Source organism: Phascolarctos cinereus, unplaced genomic scaffold, assembly GCF_003287225.1.
Source record: "Phascolarctos cinereus isolate Bilbo 61053 unplaced genomic scaffold, phaCin_HiC Scaffold_2;HRSCAF=192, whole genome shotgun sequence".
Taxonomy (NCBI): Eukaryota; Metazoa; Chordata; class Mammalia; order Diprotodontia; family Phascolarctidae; genus Phascolarctos; species Phascolarctos cinereus.
Window position 1 is genome coordinate 136,066,048 of NW_027555625.1, and position 12,404 is coordinate 136,078,451.

The window sequence follows — 12,404 nt, forward strand, 5'->3', positions numbered from 1 at the left end:
AAACCAAAAAAACCCTAACACTTTATCATCTTTCTTCCCTGGTGCTAAGCTTCCTCACCCACATCTTCCCTGCTGCTGCCATTTCACACCTGGGTAGGATGGGAAAAGAGACTGGAGCTTCCATATCTCATTACTTTAATCTTGGTTCATTTTCCTACTTAGTGTTAAGATAGGAAGTCTACTGTTCAGTACTTTGTGGATAGTGATTTTGACTTTGTGTTAGGATGGGTTGGGGTTCTAGGGAGGGATCTTGAGAAGGGGTGAGAATAAGAGGAGTGGTCTTGAGAAAAAATGAGAAGGGATGAATAGGGAAAGAGAAAGAGGGCAATTTCAAAACTTGAGACATTTAGCTTGGAATTTTAATAAATACTATTTCTTCCAAGATGAAAAGAAGCTTATTTTGCCTAAATTCCGAATAGAATTTTTGTCTCACAAGGTCAGTACTGACCTTCTCTTGTCAGAACAAGAGACCAGATTTGGTATAACAGAAATCTAGTGACTCTCAGGTGCACTGAAGCCTTTAAATCCATAAAAATGTAAAATAGTCTAGGAATGTCATAAGGAAGAAAAAATTATAATTCCTGTTCTACATAACATAGAAGAATAACACTCTTTAAGTGATTTCATGGAGGAATAAGAGGAAAAAGGGAAAAACTGAAGAGGAAGTGACCAAAAGGGAATACAGGTATAGCTCACTCTACACAATAGATAAAGCTTCTGGAAACTTTTGGGTACATTATATTCTTACATATCAAACACGCTTGGGATTTGTTATTTTAAAAAAGTGTAGGTGTTTTTATAATGCAAAAATCATATCCTAATATATGTTTCCTTTTGATGTATGTAAATTGTTTTGTGATCGTAAGGTATAGTACAGATGCAATATTATTATTATTACTAAGTTCATATTTTTTTCATATTGCATTTGGTTTGCATGCAATTAAGTATGAACCAAGATAGTATGTAAAGAGTCAAAGGAGAAAAAAGTTATAATAAAAATCCTAGCATGATAGCATTATATTCTTCCCTTCAAGGTAAGGTTTGCCTTTCCAACCTGCCTTTAAATGAATATACATCAGAGAAGGTTAGCTCTCTTACTTACCTCTTATAACCTTTAGTGTGAATGATGCTTTTTAAAGAGATAGCTGACCAAGAGAAGGTCACTACAAGAATAAGACAATGTTGTGGGATGTAGAGAGTACTGGAGTTGGAGTCCAAGGTCCTTGGTTCAAATCCTGATGCGGTCAGTCACTTAATAGCCACGTGACCTTTGGCAAATCACTTGATCCCTGGACTTGGTTTTCCTCATGTGAGAATGAGAGGCTTGAACTAGATGACCTTGGAGGGACCTACCATTCTGAGGCCTTGACCCTATGATCTTACCTCCTCGTGGGAATGATGAACAATATGAGTATGAATCTTTGTAAAATAACTTGATTTTTGTGATTTATGAGTAGATGATAGGATAAACACTTCCTCTTCCAACATTTTCTAGTGGAAAATGAAGGCCTGTTTATCATATAGTCCTCTTGTGATTTGACTCTCAAACAGAATCATGGAGGGGAGATGAAGGGAATCAGTAGAAGTAGGTAGTAGATAGCAGTCTTGGGAGATTCTCTCTTAGGTCTTAGATATATGGCTTGGGAAGACATCAGATCTCTCCACTGTTGTTATCAAGTAGACCTGTAGTAACCTTGATTCCCCTCAACAAGATATCACCAATTTCTCTTTCTTTCTTCTTCCTGTGACCACTTGCTTTTGGGAAATGGGTATTTCCTTATGTGTAAAGGAGAATCAGGAAATCATCCTAACTTCTCTTTTTTAAATTAAAGTTTTCCTTTTTATTGTGAGCTTGACAAATCTTGACAGACATGAATGCTTCCATATACAAAGAGAGAAAGGAGATTGGATTTGAGGCTAAACTTCAATTACAGTTTTTAAGTGTGTAATAAATTTGATGAAAGTAACAAAACTGCTCTGATTTTCCATGTACCTTTCTGAACTCCATTCTGCTCCCTCTTGTGGTTTTGAATGTTTCAATGACTTTTATTTCAGTTCCTTTTTTTTAAATTATTATCACAAACCACCAGTACTCCTTCCTCACACCTTCCAACTCCTCGATCTCCCAATACAAGCTTTCATTTGTAATTAATGTCGTCAAGCAAAACAAATTGACATATTGGTCATGTCTCATTCTGTACCTCTAGTTCATCTCTTAATATAAATCTCAGGTTTCTCCAAATCTATCATTTTCGTCTATTTCTTACAGTAGAATAATATTCCATTATACTCACCTACCATAATTTTCTCAGCCATTCTTCAAGTGTTGGGAATCCACTTTGTTTCTAGTTCTTTGTGGCTACTATTGATATTGTATATGTGAGTCATTTCTCTTTGTCTTTGACCTCTCAGGGGCATATACACATAAAAGGGCATGCGTATTTTAGTAACTTGGGGGGGGGCATAGTTCCAAATTTCTTTTTAGAATGATTGAACCAATTTACAGTTCCACCAATAGAGCATTATTGTTTCTTTCCTCCCATTACACCTCCAACAGTTACCATTTTCATTTTTTGTGATCTTGTCCATCTGATGGTTGTAAGATGGAATCATTTTACTGACTTCTTCTAATTACTCACTGAGGTCTATTTAACTCTTTTTCATAAGATGATGAGTTAAGTAGAGGTGAGGAGATGATCAGTGAAAGAAAACATACTTGGAAATCTTACGTTGACTAAACAACAAAGATGTCAACAAAATTTGTATAAAACATGAATGCTTATGGGAAGCATGAATTATGTTTTTACAAGATAAAGTCATGTACTTTTGTGAAAGATTTCTTCTTGCCTCATTTTAAAGCAGAATTATCAATAATTTCAAACTCTGCCTTGTTATGTCTTAATGTGAATTAATTTGATAAGGGGGTGTCATTTTAAGGAAAGTAGAGTATGCTAACAGGGAATGTTCATTTATTTATAGACTTGATCCAGTTCGGAATTGGCTGTACAAAAAAATGAATCCCAGAGAAACTGATCGTCTCATTAATTCTGTGAGTAACTGGAATGTATCAACTTAAGAGTCTTTGCTCTCTTCTACAAGATTGAGAATTTTTCCCCCTCAAATGTAATCACTATTGCTTCTGCTTTAGTGGTTCTTATCCGTATTTGTGGCGTGGTTGCCTAACCTCCACCTAAGTTCCACTTTCGTGCCTCATCATTGAGTGGAAGTGAGCCTACCCAGTGGGGACAGTTTTAAGTCCAGGAACTGTGACAGACAATGTTATTTGTCAGTGGAGAGCCAGACTTCATATACTTAGGAACTTTTTTGGTGGCTGTAGCAACTTGAAGATGATGAGAGGTTGTGGAAGGGGTGTTCATATTGGTCAGATAACAGGTCTTTAAAGGATGCTTTAAATATGTCTGCCTACACTTCATGTACTGACATAGTGCACTTTTCTGCTCCCTTTGGAATGTGCTGACTGGCATTGGGTGAAATGAGTTTATTTCAGACCAGTTCTGCGTGGCCATGTCTTTAGACAAGCTTAAGAAAAACACCAGAAGATCAAGTGAAGTTAGAAACTGAGCCCAGATATCAAGCAACAAACAAATTTTCTATTTTCTTTTCTTTTTCTTTTCTTTCTGAAGGAGCTGGGATCTCCAACCAGGGCAGAGTCTTATAGTAGTGACCTGCAGGTTGAAGCGTGGAGGCTGACCACTCCAGTGCATCGCCTTCGTTCTCTAGACACATTCAGAGGGTAAGTGGACATTCCCTTAGAACTTTGTTCCTCGTTAGCCTGGTAAACAGAATCTTGCAAGCTTTAGGAACTCTTGGGTGTGATGGGAGGTATTTCGGTCTGATGTGATTAGTGGCCTTAACTTGAGGTTTGCTTCAGCTATCACCTTGTAGATTACCTGCTTCCTAAATTTACTCATTTTTTCTCTCTCTGTCTTTTTGTGGGTTCTGCTAGTCTAGAATTTGTTTAGAGCCATTTTTTACAGGTATTTAGAGGGCTTTGGGGGTGAATTCAAGCAAGTCACTGCTTTCACTCTGCCGTCTTAGTTCCCAACCTATCTCATTCTTCCTCTCTCCTGCCCTCTTCTCCTCACCCCCACCTTGATTTTCTCAGTGTCAAGATGTACCAGTGAAGAAACTCTGGCTAACAGTGCAGATCTGTAACTGTTCTCAGTTTTAATAGCTAAAACTAAGTTAAAACTCAGCAACTCTAAAAAATTGCTGAGAGGTTGAGTTACTTGCCAATGCTCACACAGTCAGAGTTGGACTTAATCTTTCTGTCTCCATTTACTTTATTTTTAAAATTAAAATATTTTTCTATCTTTTTTGGGGGAGGTAATTGGGGTTAAGTGACTTGCCCAGGGTCACACAGCTAGTATCTGAGGCTGGATTTGAACTCAAGTCCTCCTGACTCCAGGGCTGATGCTCTTTCCACTGTACCACCTAGCTGCCCTGAAGTTCATTGAGTTTAAAAATTAAAAATATCTATTAAATTCATCATTAAATTTCATGAGGCAGCTAGATAGTACAGTGATAGAGTACTGGAACTAGAATGAGGAAGAACTGAGTTCCAGTCCTGCCTCAGATACTTCCTAGATGTGTGACCCTGGGCAAGTCACTTAACTTTCTCCTCAGTTTCCTCATTTGTGAAATGGAGATAATAATAGCTCCTACCTACCAGAGTTATTGAGAGGATAAGAACTTTGTAAATCTTTTTTTTTTTTTTAAGGCAAGTAGGGTTAAGTGACTTGCCCAGGATCATACAGCTAGTAAGTGTCAAGTGTTTGGTCTGAGGCCGGATTTGAACCCGGGTCCTCCTGAGTTCTATCTGCTGCGCCACCTGGCTGCCCTAAACTTTACAAATCTTAAAGTGCTCTATAAATGCTAGCTGTTATTATCTTATTCATCTTGGCCCAGTTTCCATGCTGTCAAAGTCACTTTGAGTCTTAACTTGACTGATTCTGTCACCTGTTGTGTTTGTTATCCTTCTCAGTTTTTATCTGCTGCCAAATTTAATAAGCACGCCTCTTATACTTTTATCCAAGTCATAGACCAAAATATTAAAAGCACAGATGCCTGGGGCATTCTGCTGGAGACTTCTTTCCAAACCGACACCCAGCTATTAGTGACTGTTGGATCTCCCTAACCGTACTGTCATCTAGCCCACTTTTCTCAATCTTTTCCAGGAGCATAGTATGAGAGACTTGATCTCTATGCCTTAGATCCTGGTATCCCTCCGTACCTGACGTTCTTAGTCATTTTAGCCTATCAAATCTTATCTATCCTTGAAGACTCAGCTCGGATGCCAACTCCTCTGTGAAGTGTTTCCCAATTCCCCTCATCTAGATGTGACCTCTCCTTCCTTAAACATTTATAATACTTAGGCTCTCTCTTTTATACTTGCCACAGTCCTATGAATATTATAGTTGTTTGTGTTCTTGTGTTATCCCTGCTTCCCCCAAGATTCTAGTTAAGGCAGCTAGGCCTGGAGTCAGGAAGACTCATCTTCCTGAGTTCAAATCTGGCCTCAGACACTTACTAGCTGTGTGACCCTGGGCAAGTCATTTAAACCTGTTTACCTCAGTTTCTTCATCTGTAAAATAAGATGAAGAAAGATGGAAGACTGTTTCAGAATCTGCCAAGAAAACTCTAAATAGGGTCACAAAGGGTTGGATACGACTGAAACAACTGAAAAACAACAACAAAATTCTGTATCCCTAGTGCCTGGTGTAGTACTCAAATAAGATGTCATTTTTAAATTAAAATTCAGCATCTTTCAAGACAACTCAGAGGCTTCGTTCATTGTCTTTTATCATATCCATCTCCTTTTCCCTTCTGCTCCATCATCCTTCAATCCGTAGTCTGTTTGGGAAAAGAAAGAGATTTGCCAGAGGGTACATATAACTTTATAGTAAAAGTAAGTTCTATGCTAAGAGTTCTTAGGAATGTCTCCAGAACGCACTGAAGTCTAATTAACAAGCTTTTATCCTTAGAGATAACAACCCTTTTCCTAGTGATATAGATTAGTACCACTCCAGGTTCCCCCTAATCCGTTACAGGTCTTAAGCAATATAGGTGAAAGAAGATTTTAAAGTGGCTCGTTCTAATTGGTAGAAATTGTCAGGCGATATAACTTGCTACCCATAAAACTCATCTTGTATTAAGTCAGTTAGTCAGCCAGCAAGGGTTGCCAGGCACTATGATGTTGGGATGCTGGGAAGTTTTTAATGTGAGGCTTCTCTTTGCAGGTACAAAATGTTTATGTGTTGTTAACTCTTCCACGTCTTGATATATGAACTCTGCCTTTTTTTGTGTTTTCTTGGTTCTTTTAGGATAGCTCTCATCATCATGATTTTCGTTAATTATGGAGGAGGAAAATACTGGTTCTTCAAACATGAGAGCTGGAATGGTAAAGTATTTGCTAAACTCGGTTGGGCCTATTTTGGTCAGCTTTTGAGAAATATGAAAAACGAAGTCTTCCGTCCTACCTTGAAGCCAAGGAAGCAAAGGTCACAGCCTTCCTCCTCCGTGTTGTTTATCTCATAGATGGTTGGTCCATTGAAATCAGTTACTTTGTGAGACTTTATGCCTCATTTGGCAGACCATGGGCCCATAAACAAGGTCCAGCAATAGCAGCTAATAGCTTTGAGAGATGTTTCTTTGTAAAATGCCTCCTGAGGCTCTGCAGTAAAATGACAAGAATTTGGCCCTCTGTTGTCTTTGCCATATTCTGCCTGGCTTTGTCACAGGCCTTTTGCTCTTGAGTATTGTGTCTTATCAACATCTTAACTTCCAAGTTGCCACCTTTATTGGGGTGCTGGGAACTTTTTATGTGACCCTGAATAATTCTTATGAAATCTGGCTTAGGAGGTCATTGAAAAATAGATCCGGACTAGCCCTGGGGACACTGCTTTAAAGTGATATTCTTCCCATTCAGTGCTTTAATTCCTTGTTTCTGGATCAATGCTTTTTCACAGTAGATTCTCGTGATAAATGCTTTTGACTCATTGACTTCATAGTGTATAAAGAGAACAAATGATATTTTTTCAGTAGAGTTTTCTTCAAAAAATGTCAAATGAAGCTTCCACATTTCTCTCATCTTTGGAAGGATGGTTTGTTTGCATAGTAGCATGTGGGTCAAACAGCCATAGATCCAGAGCGGGAAGGGACTAGTTGGTCACCTGGTCTGACACCTTTCCTTTACCGATGAGTAAACTGATGCCCAGGTAGTAAGAGGACTCTACACCTGTCCTCAGAATTGGAAAGGATGCTCCTTCCAGAGCCCCTTTTCCTTACTGTTGTTGTATTGTTCTCCAGGTTTGACTGTGGCAGACCTTGTGTTTCCATGGTAAGTTGGCAGTGATTTTTTTTCCCCTCATCTACTCTAATATCCTAATGAACAGTTCCGAGAACATTTCCATCCAGGTTATATTAGAGCTTTGTTCTAAGGCCTTCCTTAAGGTCTGTTGCATAGGCTTTTTGCTTCTATAGCTTGTGTGATATCAAATATCATGACAGAGGAGACTACATTAATATTGCAAAACTCCAGTGTATATTTATTACGTTTTTTATGTGTAATTCTCTAGGAGAGGCTACATAAAGAAATGAATGGTCCCTGTATTTAGGGATCATCTTCCCATTTATTGCTCAGGATGTTGTTGACCTCAGGAAAGAAGCCAAAGGAAGCCAAGGAAAGTAATGCCTTAGTCAAGATCCTCTAATAAGTTCAGTTAGCTTTCTGGGTTTTGTTTGTTTGAAGTATCAAGGAAGTTTAGTTAGAGAATAAGAAGATGTGGTTCATATATCTTTTTAAAATGTCATTAAAAAAATTAGCAAGCATTTATTTTCTCTTCTGTCCACTTCACCTTCCCTTTGGAAAAAGAAAAAAGAAACACTAAACCCTTATAACAAATGTCCATAGTCAAGCAAAACAGATCCCCTCATTAGCTATGTCCGAGAATATAGGTGTCACTCTGCATCTTGAGTCCATAACTTCTGATTATTTCCTTGTTAATCCTCTGGAGTCATGATTGGGCCTTGCATTGGTCTGAGTTTCAGATAACTGCTTTGTCTGGTAGTTAGAGAGAAACAATTATCTCCCCTTTTCCTGGTTCAGGAGCCAAGGGTGGATTTGGCAAAGGTGAGAATACAAAAACTTCCAGTTTTCTGTTTCTGTTTCGGAGAGTTTTAAGGGCAAATTATTTGGATTCCAATAACTTCATTGTCTGTTTCCAAACTGCTCATATAGTCAGTCCTTGGGGATTTCTGGCCATCCTCACAAATGCGCTTTTATAGCAGAACTTGAAGACACCCTCTCCAAGAACAAAAAAAGCCCCTCTCCATCACTTCTTATTAACTAATTCTTTATTTTTTTTAGGTTCGTGTTTATCATGGGCTCTTCTATTGCCCTCTCTCTGAGCTCTATGCTGAGGCGAGGATGTTCCAAATGGAAGCTGCTGGGGAAAATTCTGTGGAGGAGTCTTCTGCTCTGCGTGATGGGAGTCCTGATTGTGAATCCTAATTATTGCCTCGGACCCTGTGAGCCATTGTTTCATTTCTCTTAAAAAACTGAATGCAAGTTGGAAGATGGAAATTAAATAGTATCATGTAAGGGGAAGATATTAAATTAATTTCAAATATGTGTCAGCATAATGAGGAGGGAATTAATAGGAATGCATTTACTTCCCAATATATTTTTTATTTTGGGGAAAAGTTCTTTTCTGGATAGTCATGGAGAATGTGAGAGATGGGAATGCAGTTAGGGGGCATCGAGTTAAAACTCTTTATTTTACAGAAAGATTAGGGGTCTGTGTGGGGTCATACATCTAGATAGTGGCAGCATCAACATTTCTATACATATGTAGACACACGTGTATATGTATATGTTTCCCTGTGTGTATACACATAAGTATATATGTGTGTATATACACAGCTATATATACATATACACGTGTATGTGTGTGTGTACATGCACACACACACACACACACACACACACACACACACACGAATAAAATACAAGAGAAAGAAAAAGAATGAGTTGCTAAGTGCTGGAGATAGACAACAGTGAAACAGTTCCTGCCCTCAAGGAGCTTATGTTCTAATGGAAGAGACAATATGTGCATAAATAGGTACATGCACAGGTGGTGGGTAACCTTATAGAGGAAGGCACTAGTATCACTTTTTGATGTTTCCATTAAACCTCACAGTTACCTTTGTTTCAGTAGTTTTCATAACATGGTTTTTTGTAGCTGGCCTGTGAATTAAGCTGGGTGGCACAGTGGAGAGAGTGCCAGGCCTGAAGTCAGGAAGACCCGAGTTCAAATCTGGCTTCAGACAATTGCTGTGTGACTCTGGGCAAGTCACTTAACCCTGTTTGCCTCAGTTTCCTCACCTGTAAAACGAGTTGGAGAAGGAAATGGCAAACTAGTATCTTTGCCGAGAAGACCCCAAATGGAGTCACAAAGAGATGGGTGTGGCTAAACAACATGAATTCATCTTCATTTCCTGTAGGGTGGTTGAGATACCCTTAAGGAATATTGTCTTTGGTCCAATTTAATGCTATTATTTATCACTGGGGCATGGAGCCTGAAGGAAGGGTGTGAGGCATAACATGACATAATCGCTCCCTCTCTACAAACAGGCACTGGGCTTGTTACTGAAGAGGGTACAAAGAAGTGTAAGATTCACTGTGCAGTTTTATCCATGGAGATAAGACTCCTGAAGCAGATAGGGGAAGGCAGTTTGAGTGGGGTAAGTGATATGAACAAAGGGATTTGAAATTTAGGGGTCAGCAAGTGGACTAGTCTGTCTGGTGTAGAGGGGTTCTCATAGGGACGTAATGGGAAATAAGGTGGGACCACACAGGGGCAAAGATTTGTGAAGGGCCTTGGATCCAGGCTGAGTTTGCCCCCCACTCCTTAGAAAGACAGGAACCATTGCAGATCTCAAGTAGAAAACTAACATAATTAAAGAGATGAATCTGGCAGTGATGTATGGGATAGATGGGATGGTGTTGAGACTGGAGGCAGAGAATCCTCGAAGTTGTGATAGTCTAGGTGTGAAATGAATAAAGGCTTTATTTAGGAGTGAGAATGTGTGTGAAAATAGAAGGGACTGATTTGAGATACTTTGTAAAAGAACAGTACATAAGACTAGGTGATTGAATTGAATGTGGGTAGCAGTGAGTGAGAGGGAAACAGGTGTCAAAGATGACTGAAGATTACAGATTGGTGGAAGAGAATGGTGGTACATGAACAGAAATTGGAAAGTCAGGAGGAGAAGCTAGCTGGATTTTGTTGGGTTTTTTTTTGTGGGGTGCTGGTTAGGCACTGGATTTTTAATTCATTTTTATACTTGTTAAATTTCATTCAATGGAGGCAGCGTGATGCGTTGAAAAGAATGTAAATTTGGAGTCCAAGGACCTAGGTTCAAATCCAAACTTTGCTATTTATTACTTGTGTGACCTCTGGAGAGTCATTTTAATTCTTTGGGCCTCGGTCTTCTCATTTTTAAAGTGAAGGGCCTGGGTGAAATGACCTGGAAGTTTCTAGCTCTAAACCTGTGAACCTAAATCAGCAAGTGTTTATTGATCATTTGCCTAATGTACAAGATTATGCTGCTAAGAGTTGTAGAAGACAAAAATAAGTATAGTGTGCCATTGTTATCTTCCAGCCCTTAAAATCTAGTTGGGGAAATGAGACACGTGAGTCACAGCAGTTCAAGGCCAGTACATAAGTACCACGTGACTGGGACAGTTCAGACACTGCAGGAGGTGGTTGTTTCAGAGAAGGGGAGATCATTTCTAGTAACACTTTATAGAGAAGGTGGGATTTGAACCAGAATGACTAAAAGAAAAAATACTAAGCACATACTTTGTGCCAGACGGTATACTAAGCACTGGGATGGTACAAATAGAATAATTCTTGTTAGTGTACAGAAACATCCATCCTCAGGGAGCTTACATTCTAATAGGAAGGGATAACACATTTTGGGGAGTTTTTTGGGTTAGAGTTACCGAGATGGTGACTGGAGCCATAAGAGAGTAAGCTGACTCATCCTTTCTAGTAGCAATGGCAATATTGATATGATTATGGTTCCACAACTCTCTGTGTGTCTAGGAGTGGAGAGAATGCCAGGGAGAGATGATAGGGCGTTTAAAGGAAAGCAGACGAACTTACTTGTGGTTGTGGTTTCATTTAAGGAGATAACAGATAGAAGAAAATGCTAGGACAGTTGAAGTAGATCACAAAGGGCCTTGAATGCCAATCCAGACTGTCTTTTTTTTTTTTTTTTGGTGAGACAGTCAGGGTTAAGTGACTTGCCCATGGTCACACAGCTAGTGTCAAGTGTCTGAGGCTGGATTTGAACTCAGGTCTTCCTGAATCTAGAGCTGTTGCTGTATCCACGGTGCCATCTAGCTGCCCTTCCAGACTGTATTTCTTAAGCTGTGAGGAATCATTCAAAGCTCTGCATTTGAGTTAACAATGGGACATCCCAATGGAAATAGTTGGTAATCAGATATTTAGAATTAAAGTTATGGGAGTGGAACTGACAGAAGAGGTCAGGCCTGGAGAGAAAGGCTTGGGACTTAGATCTAATAGAGGTGGTGATAGTTGAAACCCTATCAAAAGATCCATGATTCCATCAATGCCAATGCCCTTCACTTGGGCTGGACAGCAGAGAAACTTTAAAGAAGATGCCACAGAGAGACTTAGGGTATCTAGGGGACACAATGGATAGAGGCCCATGCCTGGAGTCAAGAAGGCCTGAGTTCAAGTTTGGCCTCAGACCCTTATTAGCTGTGTGACCCAGGGCAAGTCACTTAATCCTGTTTGCCTCAGTTTCCTCATCTGTAAACTGAGCTAGAGAAAGAAGTGGTAGACCATTCCAGTAGCTTTGCCAAGAAAACTCCAAATGGTGTCAGAGAGGTTCAGATACTGCTGAATTGACTCAATGACAACAGAGAGACTGAAGAGGTCCTCTGATCCAGATACACCCCTGGTCTGACCTCACATTCCCTAGTGACCAGAGTCTGAAAGACTCAGGCATGAGCTGTGCATCCATCTCCAAATGCTTCTAAAGGTGTATTCAGACACAGTTTAGGTACGCTTCCTTTTGCAGAAAACAAATTATGGTCCATCTACGAAATGAGATATGTTGGCTAACGCTCTAATTTGCATTTTCCCCAGTGTCCTGGGATAAGCTGCGCATCCCTGGGGTGCTTCAGCGGCTGGGATTGACCTACCTTGTGGTTGCGGTTTTAGAGCTTCTCTTTGCCAAAGCCGTGCCTGAAAACAGCGCTATGGTGAGACCCTCTTCTTTGAAAAAGTAGTGGTCTGGGGATTCCATTATGTCTTTTTTTTCTTCTAAAATTCTGAACTTAACTACCA

General features: G+C 39.6%; 1 protein-coding gene across 1 annotated transcript in view; it reads left to right on the forward strand.

Annotated features, from left to right (window-relative positions):
- Nucleotides 1–12,404, forward strand: part of HGSNAT (heparan-alpha-glucosaminide N-acetyltransferase) — a 48,052-nt gene that overhangs the window by 19,637 nt on the left and 16,011 nt on the right. The window contains exons 6-11 of the mRNA XM_020969556.2: nucleotides 2,980–3,049; nucleotides 3,645–3,754; nucleotides 6,345–6,421; nucleotides 7,330–7,360; nucleotides 8,390–8,550; nucleotides 12,204–12,319. Coding sequence (XP_020825215.1) covers nucleotides 2,980–3,049; nucleotides 3,645–3,754; nucleotides 6,345–6,421; nucleotides 7,330–7,360; nucleotides 8,390–8,550; nucleotides 12,204–12,319 — 565 coding nt within the window. The remainder of the gene's footprint in view (nucleotides 1–2,979; nucleotides 3,050–3,644; nucleotides 3,755–6,344; nucleotides 6,422–7,329; nucleotides 7,361–8,389; nucleotides 8,551–12,203; nucleotides 12,320–12,404) is intronic.